This window comes from Phocoena sinus, chromosome 21 (assembly GCF_008692025.1).
Source record: "Phocoena sinus isolate mPhoSin1 chromosome 21, mPhoSin1.pri, whole genome shotgun sequence".
Lineage (NCBI taxonomy): Eukaryota > Metazoa > Chordata > Mammalia > Artiodactyla > Phocoenidae > Phocoena > Phocoena sinus.
In genome coordinates, this window is record NC_045783.1 from 22209053 (window position 1) to 22231001 (window position 21949).

The 21949-nt window shown below is 42.8% G+C and overlaps 1 protein-coding gene across 2 annotated transcripts in view; it reads right to left on the reverse strand.

Moving 5' to 3' along the window:
* Positions 1–7246: 7246 nt before the first annotated feature.
* The window catches only part of MFHAS1 (malignant fibrous histiocytoma amplified sequence 1), a 119979-nt gene continuing 105276 nt past the window's right edge, over positions 7247–21949 (reverse strand). Inside the window, exons 3-5 of one of the 2 annotated variants that reach the window (XM_032618376.1) lie at positions 17785–17895; positions 12823–13021; positions 7247–7268 (exon numbers count right to left, since the gene is read on the reverse strand). In XM_032618376.1, coding sequence (XP_032474267.1) covers positions 17868–17895 — 28 coding nt within the window. In that variant the 3' untranslated portion in view covers positions 7247–7268; positions 12823–13021; positions 17785–17867. Of the gene's footprint in view, positions 7269–10278; positions 13022–17784; positions 17896–21949 lie in introns of those variants that run through there. The other variant, XM_032618374.1, reaches the window with a different exon arrangement.

Sequence of the window (21949 nt, forward strand, 5' to 3'; positions counted from 1 at the left end):
ATGGCCACAGAAGGGCTAAGTTGTGTAGAAAAGAGAGGAGTTAATTTTGCCTGAGAGATCCTGGGAGGCTGCAGGGAGGGGGCGGCATTTGGCAGGTGAAGGGATTTCTATGGAGAGGAACCTTGCTAAACAGTGTGAGCCAAAGGCACCTCTCGGGGAGTGTGGGAGTGCAGGGCACAGGGCTGGAGGAGGGTAATGCAGCGTGAGTAGCAAACATAGTGGGCTCTGACCACGAGAAAATAGCTCTTTGCAGAGGCCCAGTCTGCCTTATCTAGTGCCGAACCTCCAGTGCCGCATAGCACCTAGCATGTATTGAGTGCCCAATAATTTTACATTTTTTAAATTGAAGTCTAGTTGATTTACAATGTTGTGTTAGTTTCAGGTGTACAGCAAAGTGATTCAGTTATATATATATATGTATATATATGAAAAAAGAATTTATATAAATTTGTATATATTATGAATAACATTATATAATGTTATTTATAATAGATATTATATATATATATAAATTCTTTTTCAGATTCTTTTCCCTTATAGGTTATTACAAAATATTGAGTATAGTGCCCTGTGCTGTACTGTGGGTCTTTGTTGGTTTTCTAGAGTGCCCAATAATTGAGTGAAGGAATTCCTAGGAAAGGGGTACTGCTGCAGCTGGGTATTTGGGGTGCAAATGCAGGGATCAGTTTGAATTACCTCTAGGAATGGGTGGGACTCAGAGGAGGTGTGCCACTTTAGGAATATACTTGGACTGGAACAGTGGAGGGGACTCCAGGGACCCCTGTGTCCAGACCCAGTCACAGGGGTGTGGTCCCTGGCATGCTTTTCTGCATTGTTCCGCCAGCTTCCTCTGCTTCAGCCAGCTGTGTGCTCCATCTTAACCTTGGTCTGGAAGTGGCCGTGATCGCCACCCTGACGAGGCTCTCCATGGCACGACACTCCCTCTGCTCCTGCTGTTGGTTGGCTCAGTCTTCTGCATTTCCAGCAGGACGCTGGTTGGCCTGGACAGTTTTTGCATCCTGGGTGCCCAGTTGCCCATGGCTACTTCAACCAGCGATGCTGGACTGGAAAAGGGGCAGCAGGTGCTGTGGGTACAGGTGTTTCCCTCAGAATTGGGTGTGGTTGCACTGATTGTCTCAAGCACACCTGTAGAGGGAATAGAGTGACCTGAGATTTACGCCGATTGACCAAGGAATTGGAACTGTATCCAGTAGACGCAGTATTGTGGAAGGGCTTTTGTTAGGGCACAGGCTGCTGGCTCTATGTGCTTTCATGTCCTCGGACTCCACCGTGCCACTGGCCGGCTGCCTAACAACTCATTGCCCCCAAATATTTTCCTTTATTTCAGTTCTGTGTCTTCATGTGAAAGACTCATCATTCTATTCTCAATTTGACCCCATCACGCTCTGCCTTTGTTCTCATGGAAGCCCGGACCCTCGGCTTTTACAACAGCAGATTGCCCTTCATTATGTGGGTGGGCCTCATCTAATCAGGTGAAGGCCTGAGTAGACCAAAAGGCTGACTTTGCCCTGAATAAGACAGAATTCTCCTGATAGATGGCCTTCAAAATGGGACATTGGCTCTACAGATTTTGGACTTGCCAGCCTCCATAATCACACAGTCCACTTTCTTATAATCTTTCCAATATATGCTACTGGTTCTGTTTCTCTAGAGAACTGTGACCAATGTATTCCTCCAAAAGAAACCCTGTACCCATTAGCAGTCATTTCCTATCCCTCCTCTCTCCAGCCCTAAGCAACCACTGCATATTTGCCTATTCTGGATATTTCATATAAATGGAATCATACAATATGTGGCCTTCTGTCACTGGCTTCTTTTACCCAGCATTAAGGTTCCTCCAAGTGATAATGTGTCAGTACCTTGTTTCTTTTTATTGCCAGATGATATTCCATTGTATGGATATACCACATCTCAGTTATCCATTCATCAGTAGATGCACATTTGGGTTGTTTCCACTTTTTGGCTATCAGGAGTTGTGCTGCCATAAACATTTGTTGACAAGTTTTGGATGGATGTGTGCTTTTATTTCTCTTGGGTATAAACTTGGAGTGGAGGAGTGGAATGATCCAGTCATAGGTAACTCTATGTTTAACATTTTGAAGAACTGCCAAACTATTTGCCAAAGTGTCTTTACAATTTTACTAGCAATATGTGAGAGTTCCAATTTCTCCACATCCTTGTCAACCCTTGTTATTGTCTATCTTTTTTTTTTTATCATAGCCATCATAGTGGGTGTGAGGCGGTACCTCACTGAGATTTTGATTTGCATTTACCTCATAGCCAGTGATGTTGAGTATCTTTTCATGTACTTATTGACTACTTGCATATGTTCTTTGGAGAAATATCTATTCAAATCCTATCCCCATTTTTAAATTGGGTTATTTATCTTACTGAGTCTTGAGAGTTCTTTATATATTCTGATAGAAGTCCCTTAACAGTTATATGATTTGCAAATATTTTCTCCTATTTGGGGTTGTCTTTTCGCTTTATTGATGGTATTGTTTGCAGCACAAGAGTGGTATTCTATTTTTTGGAAGAATTTGGAAAGGATTAGTATTAGTTCTTTCAAGATTTGGTATACTTCACTAGTGAAGCCATCTGGTCCTAGTATTTGTGGGAAGGTTTTAAATTACAAATTCAGTCCCTTTTCTTGGATCTAGTCAGATTTCTTATTCCTTCTTGAGATGGTTTTGATAATTTGTGCCTGTAGGAATTTGTCCATTTGTCTGGGTTATCTAAGTCAGGGGTCCCTAAGCTCCGGGCTGCAGACCGCTACCAGTCTGTGGCCTGTTAGGAACCAGGCCGCACAGCAGGAGGTGAGCAGCGAGTGAGTGAAGCTTCATCTGCCTCTCCCCATCACTCGCATTACCTCCTGAACTACCCCCCACCCCACCCCACCCCCAGTCTGTAGAAGAATCGCCTTCCACGAAACCAGTCCCTGGTGCCAAAAAGGTTGGGGGCCACTGCTCTAGGTTATAGGCATGCAGTTGTCCATAGCGTTCTCTTACAATCCTTTTTATTTCTGTGAGGTCAGTAATGATGTCCTGTTATTCAGCTTTTAGTAATTTGAGTCTTCTCTCAAATTTGAACTTTTCTTGATCAGTCCTGCCAAAGGTTTGTTGATTTCATGAACCTCTCCGAAGTGTCGACTTTTGGTTTTGTTGATTTTTTGTTGTTTTTCTGTTCTCTTTTTCTGCTCTTTATTATTTCCTCCCTTCTGCTTGTTTTGGGTTTAGTGTGCTTATCTTTTTTCTAGCTTCTGAAGGTGAAGTTTGGGTTATTGATTTGAGATATTTCTTCTTTTGAAAATAGGTATTTACAGCTCTAAATTTCTCTAGCATATTGCTTTAGCTATATCCCATAAATTTCCATATTTTGTGTTTTCAATTTCATTTATCTTAAGGCATTTTCTAATTTCTCTAGTGCTTTCTTCTTTGACCATTGGTTATTGAGTACTGTGTTGTTTAATCTTTCTATTTTTGTGCATGTCTCAAATTTCCTTTCTTTCCTGATGGATTGACCAATGTTCATAATCAAATGTGCCTTTGTCTCTAGTAACATTTCGTTTGCTTATTTTAATATCCATTTTGTCTGATATTAGTAGCCACTCCAGCTCTATTGCGGTGGTTGTTCTTTGTTTTGGGTGGTTTTTTTGTTTGTTTTGTTTTTTTGCCTGGCTTATCTTTTCCCATCCTATTACCTTCCACCTATTTGTATTTTTAAATTAAAGTCTGCCTCTTGTAGAAAGCATAATTTTTTTTTTTAATAAACTATTTTTTAATAAATTTATTATTTATTTATGGCTGCATTGGGTCTCCGTTGCTGCACACAGGCTTTCTCTAGTTGCAGCCAGCGGGGGCTACTCTTTGTTGTGGAGCTCCGGCTTCTCACTGCGGTGACTTCTCTTGTTCTGGAGCACGGGCTCTAGGCACGGGCTTCAGTAGCTGTGGCTCACAGGCTCTAGAGCACAGGCTCAGTAGTTGTGGCACACGGGCGTAGTTGCTCCGCGGCATGTGGGATCTTCCCAGACCAGGGCTCGAACCCGTGTCCCCTGCATTGGCAGGTGGATTCTTTTTTTTTTTTCTTTTTTTTTTTTGGCTGTACGCGGGCCTCTCACTGTTGTGGCCTCTCCCGTTGCGGAGCACAGGCTCCAGACGCGCAGGCTCAGCGGCCATGGCTCACGGGCCCAGCCGCTCCGCGGCATGTGGGATCTTCCCGGACCAGGGCACGAACCCGCGTCCCCTGCATTGGCAGGCGGACTCTCAACCACTGCGCCACCAGGGAAGCCCGGCAGGTGGATTCTTAACCACTGCGCCACCAGGGAAGCCCAGAAAGCATAATTTTTAATCCAAACAGTCTCTCATTTGGTTGAGTTGCTTAATCCATTCACGTTAGTGTTATTAATGATGTACGTAGATTTATGTCTACCATACGGATTTTTGTTCTATGTCTCATAACATTTTGCTCCTCTATTCCTCCTTTTACGGCCTGCTTTTACAGTAAGTGGGTATTTTCTAGTGTAACATTTTAATTCCTTTAATGGTTTCTTAAATATAATTTTGAATTACTTTCTTAAGGATTGCTCTAAATCTTACAATAAACACGTTAACTTAGCAGAGTCTACCTCAGATTTATACTGGCTTAGTTCCAGTGAAATATAGAAACTTTCCTCCTATATAAATAACTTCATTTCCTCCACCCTTTTCTGTGCTATTATTGTTATACATATTACAAAACAATACATTGTTATAATCATCACTTTAACATGCCTTTTAAAGAAGCAGAGAGAAGAAAGGAGTATACACTATAACTTTTGTTAGAAAAGCTTTCTTATTTACCCTTTTGGCTCACTTTGTTTCTTCCTTTGAATTTCAGTTACCATCTGGTATCATTTCCTTACTTCAATGCAGCTTAGTCCTACCCACCTCCTTTGTGCTTTTATTATCATTATGTTATGGGACCAACAATACATATTATATATTGTTTTGTGCAATTGTTTTAAACCAGTCAAGAGAAGAAAGGAGAAGATGTATGCAATTATACAGTTTTCTATCACTACTTACATAATTTCCTTTATTGGGGGGGGGGGGTGTTCTTTGATGCCCCTGCTCAGATTTTCCCCCTTATTTTTATCTTTTAGCCTAGTTTCCAAGGGGTTGCTCCAGTTCTGCATAAGTCACTTGTTGGTCAAAAGTTGTGCTTCAGCCCCTTCCTCAGTTAGCTTTTTACCCTTTACTGTTGGGTGTGTGTCTAGCTTGTAGGTTGCTATCACACTTCAGGGAATTTACATTTTTGGCTCCACATTCAGCCAGGGACTAGCATCTTGGAATTCCCTCTCTGATCACTTCTGAGAGGGCTCCGTCTTGGACATGCAGTCTTCCAGGCTCCCAGGAATAAGTGTGATTTTTATTACAAACTTGGCTTCCTCGGAGTAGCCCCCTGGGTTGGAGTAGCTTACTGTTCAGTCAGTATTTTTTCAGAGGTTGTGTTGTGCCAGTGGAGCTTCTGCCGTGTTGGTGGGTCTGTGTGTTGGTTTGGGGGTGCTTTGAAGTCTGTCCCGATCCTGCTCTGATTACTCCTCAGTGGTGCAGCCTGAGCACCCCCAGATTGACTGGGATCCCAGGAGGACGCTTCCTGGGCTCTTTCTCTGGTTCTCTTGAACTTCCGGGCGCTCTGCTGTTTTACTTGCACCGTGGAGCTACCAGCCTCCTTTAATGCTCTCCACCAGATCGCCATTGCTTTTGACAACACGCTTAGGTATGCAGTTCTCTGGGCTCTGTTCCAAAGAAAGCCTCCTCAGGCAGAGCGGTGGAGACCTTCATCTTTATGGCCTGCCTTGCCCCTGGACAAACCCCTGTGCCCTACACTGGAACTGAGGGTGGGGACCCTCTTTTTCTGGGAGTGACACCCCTGCTCTACAAGTGGGCACTGAGGGAGGCAGAAACGGTAGCCCCTTGTCTTCTTGGCCCCTCCTGGGTGGAATCTCCACCCTACTTGAGAGCTGGGGCAGGAGCATTAAAGCCCCCGGTAGCCTTGGCCTGTCCTGCCTGTGGTGGAGCTTTAGCGCTATGAGTGCAAGGAGGCCCTAGTCTCTTGGCCACTCTTGCCTGGAATAGAGCTTCTGCAATAAAGTACTGGGGAGGATGTGAGATGTGGGCAGCCTGTCTCTCCCAAGGTGAAACCATAGCCCCAGATGGGGCACTGACGGAAGAGAGAGAACCTCCATCTTCTTGGCCACGCCTGCCCAGAAGAGAGGACCCAGGGTAGCGTTTCCAGAACATGGAGCTGTGGGCGGGGAGGGTTTAGGGAGGTCATGGCTCAAAGGTCACAGGTGCTGGCTGAGCTTATACTTCATAGATTTTCTAGAATGACTATTTCTCCATTTGCTGTATGTCCTCAGGACAATTGTCAGAGATTTTTAAAAAAATAAATTTATTTATTTATTATTTTTGGCTGTGTTGGGTCTTCGTTGCTGCACGTGGGCTTTCTCTAGTGCGGCGAGCGGGGCTATACTCTTCGTTGCGTGTGCGGGCTTCTCATTGTGGTGGCTTCTCTTGTTGCGGAGCACAGGCTCTAGGTGCGCGGGCCTCAGTAGTTGTGGTATGTGGGTTCAGTAGTTGTGGCGCATGGGCTCAGTAGTTGTGGCATATGGGCTTAGTTGCTCTGCAGCATGTGGAATCATCCCAGACCAGGGCTCAAACCTGTGTCCCCTGCATTGGCAGGCGGATTCTTAACCACTGCGCCACCAGGGAAGCCCCTTGTCAGAGATTTAAAAATAATTGTTTGTGGTCCTTTTTTAAAAAAAAATAACAATTTTCCCCACTTTGTTTTGCTGGGGAGAATTTCCACTGAGCTCAGCTGCCATCTTGACATGCTTTTTGGAGCAGGAGAGAAAAGAAAATGAATGTTACTGGGTTGCCAGGCATTATACATCTACCCCTCAACACTCACTGGGCATGTGGCCTGTACCCAACTTAATTTCATGCCATGATTTCTCAAGGACTGAGTGACTATAAAATGAATCCAAGCAATTTGTTCTGTTTGATGTGTACTAAATCAGTTAGCGAGATTTTGCTTTGATTTCTGATGAGTGAAACATGTGAGTTCACTTTTTCAGTTTGCCTTCAGTAAAATATTCAGAGAAAAAGTGTCATACCTATAAGGGCTTCCCGAAAGCACATTAACATTTTCACAAATCGAATTTTCCCGAGTTTCAGAGTTGTATTTGTATGAAAAGTTCGGCTGCACTGAAAGAAACATTTAAGAATGCAGAACTTACTTTAAATTTCAAATTTAAGAAATATTCATTTCCTGATAATCATTCTTCTGTAATCTTTCTGTACAGTTTTCTAGCAGAAATTTTAAAACTGGGGGAAGAAGCTTTAAAAGCTTTTGTGGTGGGCTTGTCCTTCAGACTTCCGGGGAAATTGCCTGGTCCCTCTGTAGCTGGCATTAGGCTGGGTCCCAGATTGGGTCCCTCCACTACGTTACCAAGATGTTCACATACCATCTTGATAATTTTTGCCATATCGTCACCATTTTTTCTATATTTGTGTACCACCTGCACTTATTCACTTAATATTTTTCTTTTTCATACATTTGAAGTATTTCTTTCTAAATGCATTTATTTTTAAAGCAGCTGTTTTATCACCAGTGCGAATAACCAGTTAGTAAATATGATGAAGACAAACAATGTTAAGAATTCTAGTTAGATACAGTCAAAGACAAAGAACTTGAGACCAGCTTTCCCGGTAAAAAAGAGAACTATGCACATTAATAGAATAACATTAGCTGTATTTGATGACCGGTACTAAGCACTGTCCTGAGTCCTTTACACATAGAGGCTCATTTGATATCTATCACAACTGTATGAGGTAGATGGTTTTCTCCATTCTACACATGAGGACGCTGAGGCACAAGGTAACTAGATGGCATGGTGAGGATTCCAACGGAGGCAGTCTGGAGGGGTGCTCTTAACCACCGTACAATCCCACCTCCTAAGAAAGTAAAAGGCCTCCAGAGAAAAGTGATTCTCTATTGGTTGAGCCTACATCTGCCTCACCTACAAGTGCCCCGGGTCTCATTGGCAGTAGACAACCTGTACTTTGGAAATGCTGGTCTCAGAGAATGTCCACAGACATCCCTCCACACTCCAGCACCTGTGGAAATGCATTCTGTGCCCCTTTTGGACACTCACAATTTATCTCAGCATCTAAACGGTTCTGAATCCTGCAGCAAAAATTTAAGCTTTATTTAATGCAGCCTTCTCAAACTTATTAGTTCTCAGAACCCTTTTACAGAGGAACATTTCTTAGTCACTCAGGAGACACGAATGTTTCATGGAGCCGTTTGGGCAATAATGAGTTATTTCTTGTGTATAAAGATGCAGATATTTCTTTCTTGAGCCTAAATATTCAAATAGGGTTTCTGATACCAGGGGAATTTTCTCATGCTGTCAGACCCAGATTTTAAAGGGTCATGTGCTTTCTAAACGTCTTCCAGTAACTCTACATCCCTCCCTACTGGGTGCAACAGTGCAGGTTCTGCCAGGTGATGTTCCTCCTTCCCAGCACTGCCGGGTAACTCACGGGCAAGGGAAACCCTGAGCTTTTGAATCCACCACTTGTGGGACACTGTATTCAAAGCAAACCAGGAATCTACTTCAGAGAGCTCACAATGAAACAGGAGATGTAGCCTTGGGAGGGAAGGATATGTGTATGTGATGAATAATGCGTTTCAAAGTGTCACCAGGGACGTCTGCTTGTCTGTGACCTACTTAGCAAGTTTAAAGAACCCCAAGCTTCCTGGTGAAGGGAAACGAGGCCCAAAGAGGCAATTGATGTTCCTTGTGTTCTCTCCAACTCAGGAGGGTTAGTGGTGGCACTGAATCTGAGGACTTTGCTTTACCTGGACACAGCTGTAAGAGCCAGCCCGTCCATGCGGGCCATACCTTTTCTTTCCCTACTGTTTTAAAAACAGTTTTTATTGGAGTATAGTTGATTTACAGTGTTGTGTTAGTTTCGGGTACACAGCAAAGTGAAATCAGTTATATACATATATATCCATTCTTCTTCAGATTCTTTTCCCATATAGGTTATTGCAGAATATTGAGTAGAGTTCCCTGTGCTATATATACAGTAGGTCCTTATTAGTTATCTGTTTTATATATAGTAGTGTGTATATGTCAGTCCCAATCTCCTAATCTCTCATTCCCCGCTCCCCTCATCTCCCCTTTGGTAACCATAAGTTTGCTTCTGAGATCTGTGAGTCTGTTTCTGTTTTGTAAATAAACTCATTTGTATCATTCTTTATTAGATTGCACATATAAGTGATAGCATATGATATTTGTCTTTCTCTGTCTCACTTCACTTAGTATGATAATCTCTAGGTCCATCCATGTTGCTGCAAGTGGCATTATTTCGATCTTCTTTATGGCTGAGTAATATTCCATCGTCTGTAGATACCACATCTTCTTTATCCATGACTCTGTCGATGGACACTTAGGTTGCTTCCGTGTCTTGGCTACTGTAAATAGTGCTGCTGTGAACGTTGGGATGCTTTGCTACTCTGGAAAATTCTGGTCAGCACATGGTTTCAGCTTTTCCACTGGCAGAGGGAGACGTGGATTCAGAGCACGCAGTGGCCCCAGTACCTTCTCAGGAGTCTCACGATGAGGCCCCTCCTAGTGGAGGGGGCCCTTTCCTCCCTGTCCCCAGTGCCCCAGCGCCTCAGGGCAGGGCTCGTGTGCACCAGGTCCTTCCGCAGAGGCTGTTACTTCTGCAAGAAGTAGCCACACGTTTTTCCTTTCTTTATCTCAACAGTCCTTTAGAAACAGCAACAAACAAACAAAAAGCTGGGGCGGGGGTTGGGGTGGGAATCAGTGCCCAAGGGTCAGCCCCTTCAGCCAGCAAATACAGACCCCACCCCTCCCCCGGGGCAAAGAAAGGCCAGGAGAAGGGAACTTGCAGACCAATCATAATTTTATAAGCTTTGATAGGAACATAGATCGCTGAAAAAAGGTTCTGATTTAAGAGACGGTCGATATTCAAGACCTGAATCTCCAGCCTGAAGGTGGAGGCAGAGTATGAAACAGATTCATTCGTTTCCTTCCTGGGAGCTCAGTCCACAACCAGAGCTGCCACCATCTACCTCCTGTGGCTCAAAAGTGCCTTCAGAACTAAAAATGGAATGTAGTGAGTTCCTAACTGATAAAACCGAAACAAACAAAAACAGACAGAAGTAACTCAACTCTGGAAATATAACTGCTTAACCATTTCTTTGTGTTTTTATTAAACTTTTTTGTTGTTTTTTTTTTAAATTTCTGCCTGGTTATGACAATTAAATAGGAAACCACAATTACAATTCACAAACTGTGGCATGAAAGAGAACACACACCTCATCAGGAATGACACCAAACCCTTTCCATTTTATTCATTCAAAAGAGTCCAGTGCACAAGTGTGAAATATAAGCACTGTCGTTTTTTCTTGGAAGAGGGAAAAACATTTATTCTGGCAGCGCTTTTACAATTCCAGGAAGTGGTTTTGATACCACAAGATGCAGGAATAGAAACCATAACAAACTTGGAGGGCTTTTGTTTGCGAGGCAGGGACGTCTTGGTTGGAAGAGATTCCCCCTGTGCTTATGAATTGCCTGTCAGCCTCCCCGGCTGAGTCTTCCCAGGTGTTGAAAGAGAAAATGGAATTTCCTGCATAAATGAAGAAAATTCCTATAGAGCAGAATGTTTTCTGTATCTCCGACCCTCCCCCAACCGTGAAGCAAGTTCTCAAGCTTTTCTGGAGCTGCTTTTGGTCACATGACCCTCTATCATGATGACCTTTTTGCTAAAATATATGTGACACCAAACTTTCTTCTTATACTGCTTCTCTAGGGTTCAGATGACAGCACAAAACATCACTTGTCCAAAAATAGCAGATATTAAGAATGTGGGCATCTATGTTCATGACAAGAGCACATACTTTGCAGGGTATGTCACCCAAAGGAGCTTTTTTATTTTCATTTAATATGATCCCCTGGGGAGTTAGCCTGAAGTCATTTACAAGTCTTTTCCTGGTCAAAGTCGGTTAATTTGACATTCAGGAACTGTTTGTGCCGATTGAAAAAACATTTATGCCCAACAATTCAATGGTCCATAAAGCAATTAAATGTTACCATTCAGTTTACACACACACACACACACACACACACACACACACACACACAGGAGAACTGTGACAAAAGGATTAACAAGGTGAATCTCGTGACTGTTCCAAAAGAAAATGCCAATTTGAGGTGTCCTATTCAAGTATTAAAATGCAGAACTAGTCTGATCCCATTTGATTTTATGATTATAAGAAGTCATACTTGTTTAACTGAGGTTCTGGAGTTAATAAAGTTAACTCCTGGGGCACAAGATAATCTACAAAAATTGATTCGCGATTTTTCACAATGCAGCTACTTGCTTGTTACTTCTTTCAAAAATATGTGGGGATGTCGTATACTGTGGCATTCCAAGAGTCAATACTTTACAGAAGAAGTAAAAGAATAATACCAGCTGACTCACTTTTCTTGCCTCACAGGGGTGAGAAAGAGTTTTACACATTTTCAGTCAACACGCAGAGGAGGCAGATGTAAACAGAGTCAGGCACGCTCTTCAAAGAATGTGTTACTATTGTAGCAGATGCTGTTTGGCCCCGGTGAGGAGGAGAAGAGAGAGCAGTTTGGTCGGTTGGCTTTTTAAGTTTTACCTCGCAGAGATTTTAAAACCAGGGTTTTACTAGTTCTTGGCAGTAGACCATCCAATCAGAGGCTCTGTATTTATAAAATAACCAATGTGGGCTTACGCTCTCCAGTTAGGCAACTCGCTATCTTACACCAGATGTGGAGGGCTTTCAGAGTGCTCTGCTAAATTTCACAGACTCTTTTCTGGGGGCAGAAAAGAAAGGACTTATTAGCAGAGCTCTTTACATGCTTCAGAACTGACTCCTGATTATCTGAAGCTATTACAAAACTCTGCTTTTCCTTGGATTTGTGGATCCCTTAATCCCTGTCCCCTGAAGAATCTTAATCCCCAGGCCTCCGTCAGACTATCACCCAGTAACAACTCACAGTCATCACAAAGCCTGGAGCAAGGAAGACTCTGCCCAACACTAGTGATATGTGGGGGCAAAGAAAAGGAAAAATCCTCCTACCCTGCCCAACAGTTTACAGGCAGGGACCTTTATTTAAAAGGACGGACACTGCCTGACCTGAAATCCATGTTTAAAGTTCTTGCTGATTATCGTCAGACTCTATGAACCAACCCTTAATCCATGGGCAGAGAGATAGGTATCTTTTTTTTAATCTGCAAAGAATTAAAGAATAAACAAAAGGTCCTATACTAAAATAAGAAACCAGCCCCATCTTGGCACAGTTCTCATCAGAATATTGCACCCAGTGTTAACTAACTCTAGAAGCTTCAAACTGTATAAATTTAAATGTATTTGCATATTATAAAAATAAAGATAAACATATACATATTTTACACTAGTTACGGAACAGCAATGAATGGTCAGTCGATCTCTCTTTCACATTTAACAGAACTGAAATCTGAGTGCTCTAAATACTGCCACCTGTACTGGAATTATGGCTTATATGTGCACGGAAAATAAAATCCCTGAGAAGCCATTCGACTTTTTTTTTTTTTTTCTTCAAGTAGCGCTCTCCTTGGAGGATCACAGTTCTGAGGTTCAGGTTGTAAAACATTTGCTCCACATTCTCTCTCATCTTCCCCCCCCACCCCGCCCCGCCCCACCTCTCCCCACCTTGCCTACAGGCTAGGTGTGCTTCCTCCCTGAAAGCACCCTGAACACACATGCACTCAAATTCACAGAACACGCCAGGGAGTGTGGAGGGTTTTCCGGGTACAAAAGATGGTCCAGGTGCGTTCTGATGCTCTTTTCTCCATGGAAATTCCACAGCCATAAAAGTCACTGGTTTCTGTGCTTTTCACCAACGTTCTTCCTATGTGGGTAGATGAGAAGAAAGCACAGAAATGAACAAAGGAAATAGGAAACGATATTCTCAACCATAAGAACAGCAAGTCATACTGTTTGTTTTTTTTTGCACCACTGATTTTCATGTCTACTTCTAGAGCTCCGTATAAAATTGTAAATGCAGGCAACCAATGTTCCTACAAAGGAAAGAGGCTTTTTACTAGAAACCTAGTCAAACATTTCTGTTTATGGCATTAAGATCAGACATAAAGAGAAAACTAGACGAATTAGCTATAACTACCTATCCCATTGTAATTTCACAGCTTAACTAGATTTCTGATTAAGAATCCTGAACTCTAAACACAGCACTGCTTCCTTTCAGGAAACACACAGACACACTAAATAACCCTCTACCAGTAGGAATATAGATCAGTACTAAGAAGTGAGAATGAGTGTCTATCTGAACTAAAAAGCATGATTTTACTTATAGACTGCCAAACTAAAAGCCGGAGTTGGATGAAAATAAAATGAAGAAACTGTTGTATCATCAACTAATTAAACCAAGTGGCATTCAATTCAGACAAAAGGGTTAGACGAAAACATGTCAAATGCTCCCATCCCTTATTTTAGCTTCCCTATAATGACACATGATGTGATATTTTTTAAAGTGTTTTGACAACATTTAAGAAAACATACAAAGACATAAAGGGGTTATTACCTGCTTCTCCCACCCTCCACCCCACATCTGTCTTAATGCTGCCTGATTTTTTGGAAACTGCTAATTCAGTATCTATCTAAGACATCTCTCTAGCCCACATAAGAACTGGCTGAGCATAATATTAATAACATCACCAAAAACAGGCACCTTCCACTTACTAAGTACTTACTATACACTGGGAATCACATCATTCACCATGTTGCATTATTTGATTAATCCTAACTCATAACACTCTATCAGGTAAGCTCTGCTCTGCATTCACCAAGAAGCTAAGGTTCCAAGAGGTTAAATAACTTCCCCAAGAGCACGCACCAGTGAGCAGCAGGGCCGGGCCTTTAAAGAGGGTTATTTGACTCTGAAGTATGCTTGACAGCGAAAAGCAAGGCTGGAATATTGGGGGCCCTAGGGGTAGTTTCACATTTCTATGGCACTGAGGCATATGGACTTTTGGAAGGCCTGTTAATAGAGTAAACTTCCCAGTAGAGAAGGTTTTGAAAACTGCCTCAGACTCAAGTAATCATAAATCTAAGTGTAAAGAGGATGGCAGTGTGAACACTCAACCCAACTAAGCAGTTAACTCTGGTGAAGTGAGTTCCAGCTTCATGGGGGCGGGGGAGATGCTGCATTACGCTTTTCTCACTGAGTCTAACCTTGAGAAATGCAGGCAGCTGTGTCTGGCTGTCTGCTCCCCTGAGCCGCTAGTAAGACTGAGAAACACGAGGATACATAATCAAGGGCACCTAGAGGGAATATTCCAGTGTTCAAGGGAGAAAAAGGAAAACTGGTTTGAGCGTTTTTCCACGTGGATATCATTTTTCTTGTGTGGGCGCTTAGGGAAAGAGAAGAGCCATCGAATCACCAACCCTCCCCACCTCTCCCTGCTCTTCCATCTCAAGAAATTCGCCCTCATCTGTCAAGATCCACCTCAAATGCTACTTCCTGGAGCTTTTCCTGATTGTCCGGCAGAGTTCTTTCTTCTCTGTGTCCACAGGACTTTGTCGATACACCTGTCGCTGCAGGTATCACATTTTCATTGGAATTAGACATTCGCAAGTTTCTCTGGTTGTGTCTTTGGTTCCCATTCTCCCCATGGAGGCTATTAGATTCTTGCGGATCTCTATTATTTCTCTACCTTCGACAGTTGGCATAATGCCTCGTAGAGGGCAAATACTCAACAAAGATCTGCTTAATGAATAAGGAATAAGATGTGATGAAAAGGTCACAGGCAAAAACAGCCAAGCTACTCGGAGATCATTTCTGTAAGGGGGTGGATGAGGAGTATTAAGGAAATGTGAAGGAAAGAGGGTCTGAGTACAGTTAGAAGGACTGGGGGTGGCTTCTCGGAGGAGGTGACACATGTCCTGAGTCTTAGGGACAATGGGCCTTCATCAGGTAGGAGAGAAGGGGTGGCAGCTAGCTGTGGACCGAGAGCCGGCCAGAGGTCAGGTGTGGCTGACTCTCCACATTAAGGGAGTGTCACAAGTCAGAAGGGTGGCTGGGGTCTGCTTGGGAAGCCTTGTGTGTCATGCCCGGGAATTTGAACTTGCACCATAATCACCAGGAAGCCATTCAAGGCTTTTCAATAGAAAATTGATGGGGTCTGATGTTGAAAAATCAGTTGGTTTCAAGGACAAAGACTAGCGAGGAGGAGGCCAGGTGAGACTCAATCACAGGGATCTTGGCAGAGACGGGAGGACCTACAGGAAAGCACGGGCCAAAGAGAAAGTTCCATGGCCAGATTCGCTCATTCAAGACACGCGATGAGGTGGGGTAGCAGGTCGCAGTGGAAGGCTGACTGCGCGTGGGAAGAGGGAGCGGGAAGGGTTGAGTGGACAGACGCGCAGAGACAGGAGGAGGCACGGGCAGTGAAGAGCTCCGGGGCAGGGGGACGAGATGTGCGCTGTGGGGAGCCACGGCACGTCCAAGGGAGCAGCCGGGCGGGACGATGGAAACAGGCCCGCAGCTGAAGGGAGGAGTCAGCTGGGGGGCTCGCCCCAGAATCCCCTCAGGTTTCAGAGCCTGCTCTTCCTGGGACGCGGCAAACGCATTCAGCTTATTTAGAAGCTCTGGCTGACAGTGAAGCCACACCCTGTTGTATTGAGGTTAAGCGGGTCTTTTCTGTCCTCTGATGCTTTGACCTCTGCAGCCTTGCCCACCGTGGAGAGACTGCCCCTCCCAGGGTCAGCCAGTTAGTGCCCACACGTAGTGAACAACTCAGACGCGAGCGTGCTTCTCATGCAAACCAGCGAGTCCGGAGTCCACACCCCTGACCACCCCGTTGACCAGGCTCTCACACTCCAGGCCACTCTCCACCTGCCCTGATCACACCAGGGCCAGGCTCCAGACAACTCGAGACTGTCTTTGTGCCCCAGAGCCCGCAGAAACTACCCAAACTGGCCCATCCTACATGTGTTCCCCTGCCTTGCCCGTACCTTCCCGCAGAGACCACAGCACAGGCCCCTCCCCTCCGCCTCCTGGCCCACAGGTGCTTCCCCACGCAGCCCCGCCCCCGCCCCGGGGCACGGCGTGCCCTTCCCCGAAGGAACTGTAATAAACTGTCTTTTCTCCAGCAGTCGTTTCCTGATCTGTTGGCCTCATGTATCTCCAATCTTCCATTCCCACGGTATAAGGAGTTTGTCCAGGCACATGGGCACTGGCATCTACAATATGAAAGGAATGATCCCACTCATCTCTTTATCCCAGGAAGATGGGTTTAGGACACTGACGTTTACGAAGTAGCTGCAGGTGGCCTCATAAACAGCTCTATCTGCATGTACTTCACCTTGACCCCTTCGTGGTGGTGGAGGGGAAGGTGAGCCAGCATGCTCTCCTGCCTACTCAGCACACACATTTACCTGCCTTGCGCAGGTACCTCAGTTAATAAGCAAAACAGTCCTAGGTAAGTCAGTGAGTGGATTTTACTCTAGCATCTATATTTGGATTTTGAAATTTTGTTTTCTATTATTACCTTTATATGTTATGCATGGTGTACATACTAGTATTTCTGATAGAAATAACAGCAACTGGATTTATTGAGCGCTACTTAATCTGTGTAAGGAATAATGCTAAATGCTTCCCCTGAAACTGTCTCTAAATGCACAGAACGAGCTCAGGAGATAGTGCTGCTGTGATCTGCACCTGTCACAGCGCTAACACATAGCCGGATTCAAACTCAGAGGGCATAACTGCAGAGCCTGTCAAACTGCCTTGAGAAAATAAATACCAACACTGCTTTTAAAAAGCTGTCTGCTGGGACTTCCCTGGTGGCGCAGTGGTTAAGAATCCGCCTGCCGGGCTTCCCTGGTGGCGCTGTGGTTGAGAGTCCGCCTGCCGATGCAGGGGACACAGGTTCATGCCCCGGTCTGGGAAGATCCCACATGCCGTGGAGCGGCTGGGCCCGTGAGCCATGGCCGCTGAGCCTGCGTGTCCGGAGCCAGTGCCCTGGTCCGGGAAGATCCCACGTGCTGCGGAGCAACTAAGCCCTTGCACCACAACTACCGAGCCTGTGTTCTAGAGCCCACGAGCCACAACTACTGAGCCCGTTTGCTGCAACTACTGAAGCCCGTGCACCTAGAGCCTGTGCTCTGCAGCAAGAGAAGCCACCACAATGAGAAGCCAGTGCACCGCTCGCCACAACCAGAGAAAAGCCCTCACGCAGCAACAAAGACCCAACACAGCCAATAAATAAATAGTCAATTAGCTACAAAGTGGGAAACTCAGGATTTTAAAAAAATGGTTTGCTGTGTTAATCAGCTTGAGCTTTTCCTGATGTTATATTCTTGCATTACGTTAGAATGAGTTTTTTAAAATGACTTCTTTTTTCCAAAAAGGATCTGAGGTGACTGATATATGCAGTATAGTAAATTAGGCAAAAGAATTGAGCAGTTTTCTTATTTTTAATTCTCCAATATGTCTTGATTCTGGATAAGTAAAAGATTTGTAATCTTAAAATGTCCTGCTGTATGGAATCTCTTCGTCCCAAGCCCATCCTCCCCCTTTTTTCCCTAAACTCTCCAAGTCCTTAGGAGGCCCTTACCTATTTAAGAAACCCTCTCTGCTTCCCAGAGACTTACCCTTAAAAATTGGTGCTCCTAAAGTCACAGATTGGGCACAGTAAAAATGATGGCATAAGGGAAAGAAGCACTATCTTTTCCACTTAATTGTCCAAGAAAGTATGGAGATACCTAAGCAGAGAGGGAACAAATTCCAGTATCAACGTGGCTGACGGGAGACTAAATAATCAAAGAAACACTGTTCCTCCCAGTCGTGAAAGCAACAAGGCAAGGAGCCGTCTTACTCCTTACAAAGAACAAAACACATCAATGCAAATCATTGTGATACACCCCACAGGCAACCTCCACATTTAAGCCTCCTTTCCTTCTGAAATTCCATCCCATCCCCACCCTTCAAGCTTTACACTTCTGAGATCAGTGAAAAATTCTCCATGGTGATTAAGCCAAATTCATCCATTCCTTAAAAAAAAGGTTTTTTAATCGAGTCCTTACGAATCTGAGTGCAGTTAAACATACTTTGCCTATTTATTTGGTGAGGTAAAGGCCACAGAATCTTCATCCTACTTTTTACAAAAGGCTTAGTTGGTCTTAAATATCCTTATGTCGTAACAATGTAACTGCCAAAATTCCTATGCAAAGTAATCACTATGGGTTTGAGAATATGTGCAAACAGTAAGTAGCTGGAATCTTACTTGAATTGGAACGCTATAGTATATACACAAAAATCCAAGTTTGAAATGCAGTGTGAGCCTTGTCCTTTATTATCGGTAATACTTTCTGGAAAGGAGAAAGCTTTGCCCAGCAATTTTCAAACCAGCCCATTTTTTCTAATTCTGTAACACACGACCTGCCAAAATCAGAATTTGCTTCCCTCTTCAGTTCCACCACTCCACAGACAGATAGGGTAGCACCACAGAAGAAATGGCAACTGCCAGAAGATAAAAATGATACTTTTCTGTTTCCTGCATGTTCAAGGGCCAGTCCATTAAGAAGCCACATGGGAGTGTGAGTTGCATTCCAGTATGTCTTTTAAAAAAATGTTTATATTGGACTATAGGTGATTTACAGTGTTGGGTTAGTTTCAGGTGTACAGCAAAGTGAAACTGTTATACATATGCATATACCCACTCTGTTTTAGATTCTTTCCCCATACAGACCAGTAGAGAGTATTGAATAGAGTTCCCTGTGCTATACAGTAGGTCCTTGTTGGTTATCTATTTTAAATATAGTAGTGTGTATATGTCAACCCCAATCTCCCAATTTATCCCTCCCACCCACCTTTCCCCTTTGGTAACCATAAGTTTGGTTTCTATGTCTGTGAGTCTGTTTCTGTTTTGTAAATAAGTTCATTTGTATCATTTTTTAAAGATTCCACATATAAGCGATATCATGTATTTGTCTTTGTCTGACTTCACTTAATATGATAAACTCCAGGTCCCTCCATGTTGCTGCAAAGGGCATTATTTCATTCTTTTTAATGGCTGAGTAATATTCCATTGTACATATGTACCACATCTTCTTTATTCATTCCTCTGTTGATGGACATTTAGTTTGCTTCCATGGCTTGGCTATAGTATACAGCACTGCAACATTGTGGTGCACGTATCCTTTTGAACCATGGTTTTCTCCAGATATATGCCCAGGAGTGGGATTGCTGGGTCATATGGTAGCTCTTTTTAGTTTTTTAAGGAACCTTCATACTGTTGTCCATAGTGGCTGTACCAATTTACATTCCTACCAACAGTGCAGGAGGGTTCCCTCTTCTCCACACCTTCTCCAGCATTTATTGTTCGTAGACTTTTTAATGATGGCCATATTCTGACTGGTGTGAGGTGATATCTCGTTATAGTTTTGATGTGCATTTCTCTAATAATTAGTGATGTTGAGCATCTTTTCATGTGCCTCTTGGTCATCTGTATGTCTTCTTTGAAGAAATGTCGGTTTAGGTTTTCTGCCCATTTTTTGATTGGGTTGTTGTTTCTTTTGATATTGAGCCACATGAGTTATTTGTAAATTTTGGAGATTAATCACTTGTTGGTCATATCGTTTGCAAATATTTTCTCCCATTCTTTGGGGTTTCTTTTCGTTTTGTTTATGGTTTCCTTTGCTGTGATAAAGCATTTAAGTTTAATTAGGTTCCATTTGTTTATTTTTATTTTCATTACTCTAGGAGGTGGATCCAAAAAGATATTGCTACGATTTATGTCAAAGAGTGTTCTGCCTATGTTTTCCTCTAAGAGTTTTATAGTATCCAGCCTTACATTTAGGTCTTTAATCCATTTTGGGTTTATTTTTGTGTATGGTGTTCGAGAATGTTTTAACTTCATTCTTTTACATGTAGCTGTCCAGTTTTCCCAGCACCACTTATTGAAGAGACTGTCTTTTCTGCATTGTGTAGTCTTGTCTCTTTTGTCATAGATTAATTGACCATAGGTGTGTGGCTTTATTTCTGGGCTTTCTATCCTGTTCCATTGATCTGTATTTCTGTTTCAGCACCAGTACCATACTGTTTTGATTACTGTAGCTTTGTAGTATAATCTGAAGTCAGGGAACTGATTCCTCCAGCTCTGTTTTTCTTTCTCAGGATTGCTTTGGCTATTTGGGGCCTTTTGTGTTTCCATACAGTTTGTAAAATTTTTTGTTCTAATTCCGTGAAAAATGCCATTGGTAATTTGATAGGGATTGCATTGAATCTGTAGATTGCTTTGGGTAGTATAGTCATTTTGATAATATTGATTCTTCCAATCCAATAACATGGTATATCTCTCCATCTGTTTGTGTCTTCTTTGATTTCTTTCATCAGTGTCTTATAGTTTTCTGAGTACAGGTCTTTTGCCTCCTTAGGGAGGTTTATTCCTAGGTATTTTATTCTTTTTGATGGGATGATAAATGGGATTTTTCCCTTAATTTCTCTTTCTGATCTTTTGTTGTTAGTGTATAGGAATGCAAGAGATTTCTGTGTATTTCATGCAACTTTACCAAATTCATTGATGAGCTCTAGTAGTTTTCTAGTAGCATCTTTAGGATTTTCTGTGTAGTATCATGGTGTATCGATCACGGTATATGATCCTTTTAATGCATTGTTGGGTTCGGTTTGCTAGTGTTTTGTTGAGGATTTTTGTGTCTATGTTCATCAGTGATATTGGCTTGTAACTTTCTCTCTTTTTGTGGTATCTTTATCTGGTTTTGGTATCAGGGTGATAGTGGCCTCATAGAATGAGTTTGGGAGTGTTCCTTCCTCTGCAAGTTTTTGGAAGAGTTTTGGAAGGATAAGTGTTAACTCTTCTCTAAATGTTTGATAGAATTCACCTGTGAGGCCATCCGGTCCTGGACTGTTTGTTGGGAGTTTTTCAATCACAGTTTCAATTTCAGTACTTGTGATTGGTCTGTTCATATTTTCTTTTTCTTCCTGGTTCAGTCTTGGGAGATTGTATCTTTCTAAGAATTTGTCCATTTCTTCCAGGTTGTCCATTTTATTGGCATGTAGTTGCTTGTAGTAGTCTCTTATGATCCTTTGTATTTCTGTGGTGTCAGCTGTTAACATCTCCTTTTTCATTTCTAATTTTATTGATTTGAGTTCCTCTGCCTTTTTTTCTTATTAATTTTGTTTAGGTTTATCAATTTTATCTTTTCAAAGAACCAGCTTTTAGTTTCACTGGTTTTTATTTATTTTTTCCACTGGTTTTTTTTCAATTGTGTTCTTCCTCTCTATTTCATTTATTTCTGCTCTGATTTTTATGATCTCTTTCCTTCTGCTAACTTTGGGTTTTGTTTGTTCTTTCTTTGGCTGCCTTAGGTGTAAGGTTAGGTTGTTTGAGATTTTTCTTGTTTTCTGAGATTGTAAGATTGTAAGATTCTGAGGTTGAGTAAGATTGTATTGCAATAAACTTCCCTCTTAGACCTGCTCTTGCTGTGCCCCATAGGTTTTGGATTGTCATGCTTTTGTTGTCATTTGTCTCTAGGTATTTTTTTGATTTTGTCTTTGATTTCTTCAGTGATCCATTGGTTGTTTAGTATCATACTGTTTAGCCTCCACATATTTGTGCTTTTTAGTTTTTTCCTTGTAGTTGATTTCTAACCTCATTGTGTTTGGAAAAGATGCCTGATAGGATTTCAGTTTTCTTAAATTTACAGAGGCTTGATTTGTGGCCCAGCCTATGATCAATCCTCAAGAATGTTCCATGTGCACTGGAAAAGAATGTGTATTCTGCTGCATTTGGATGGA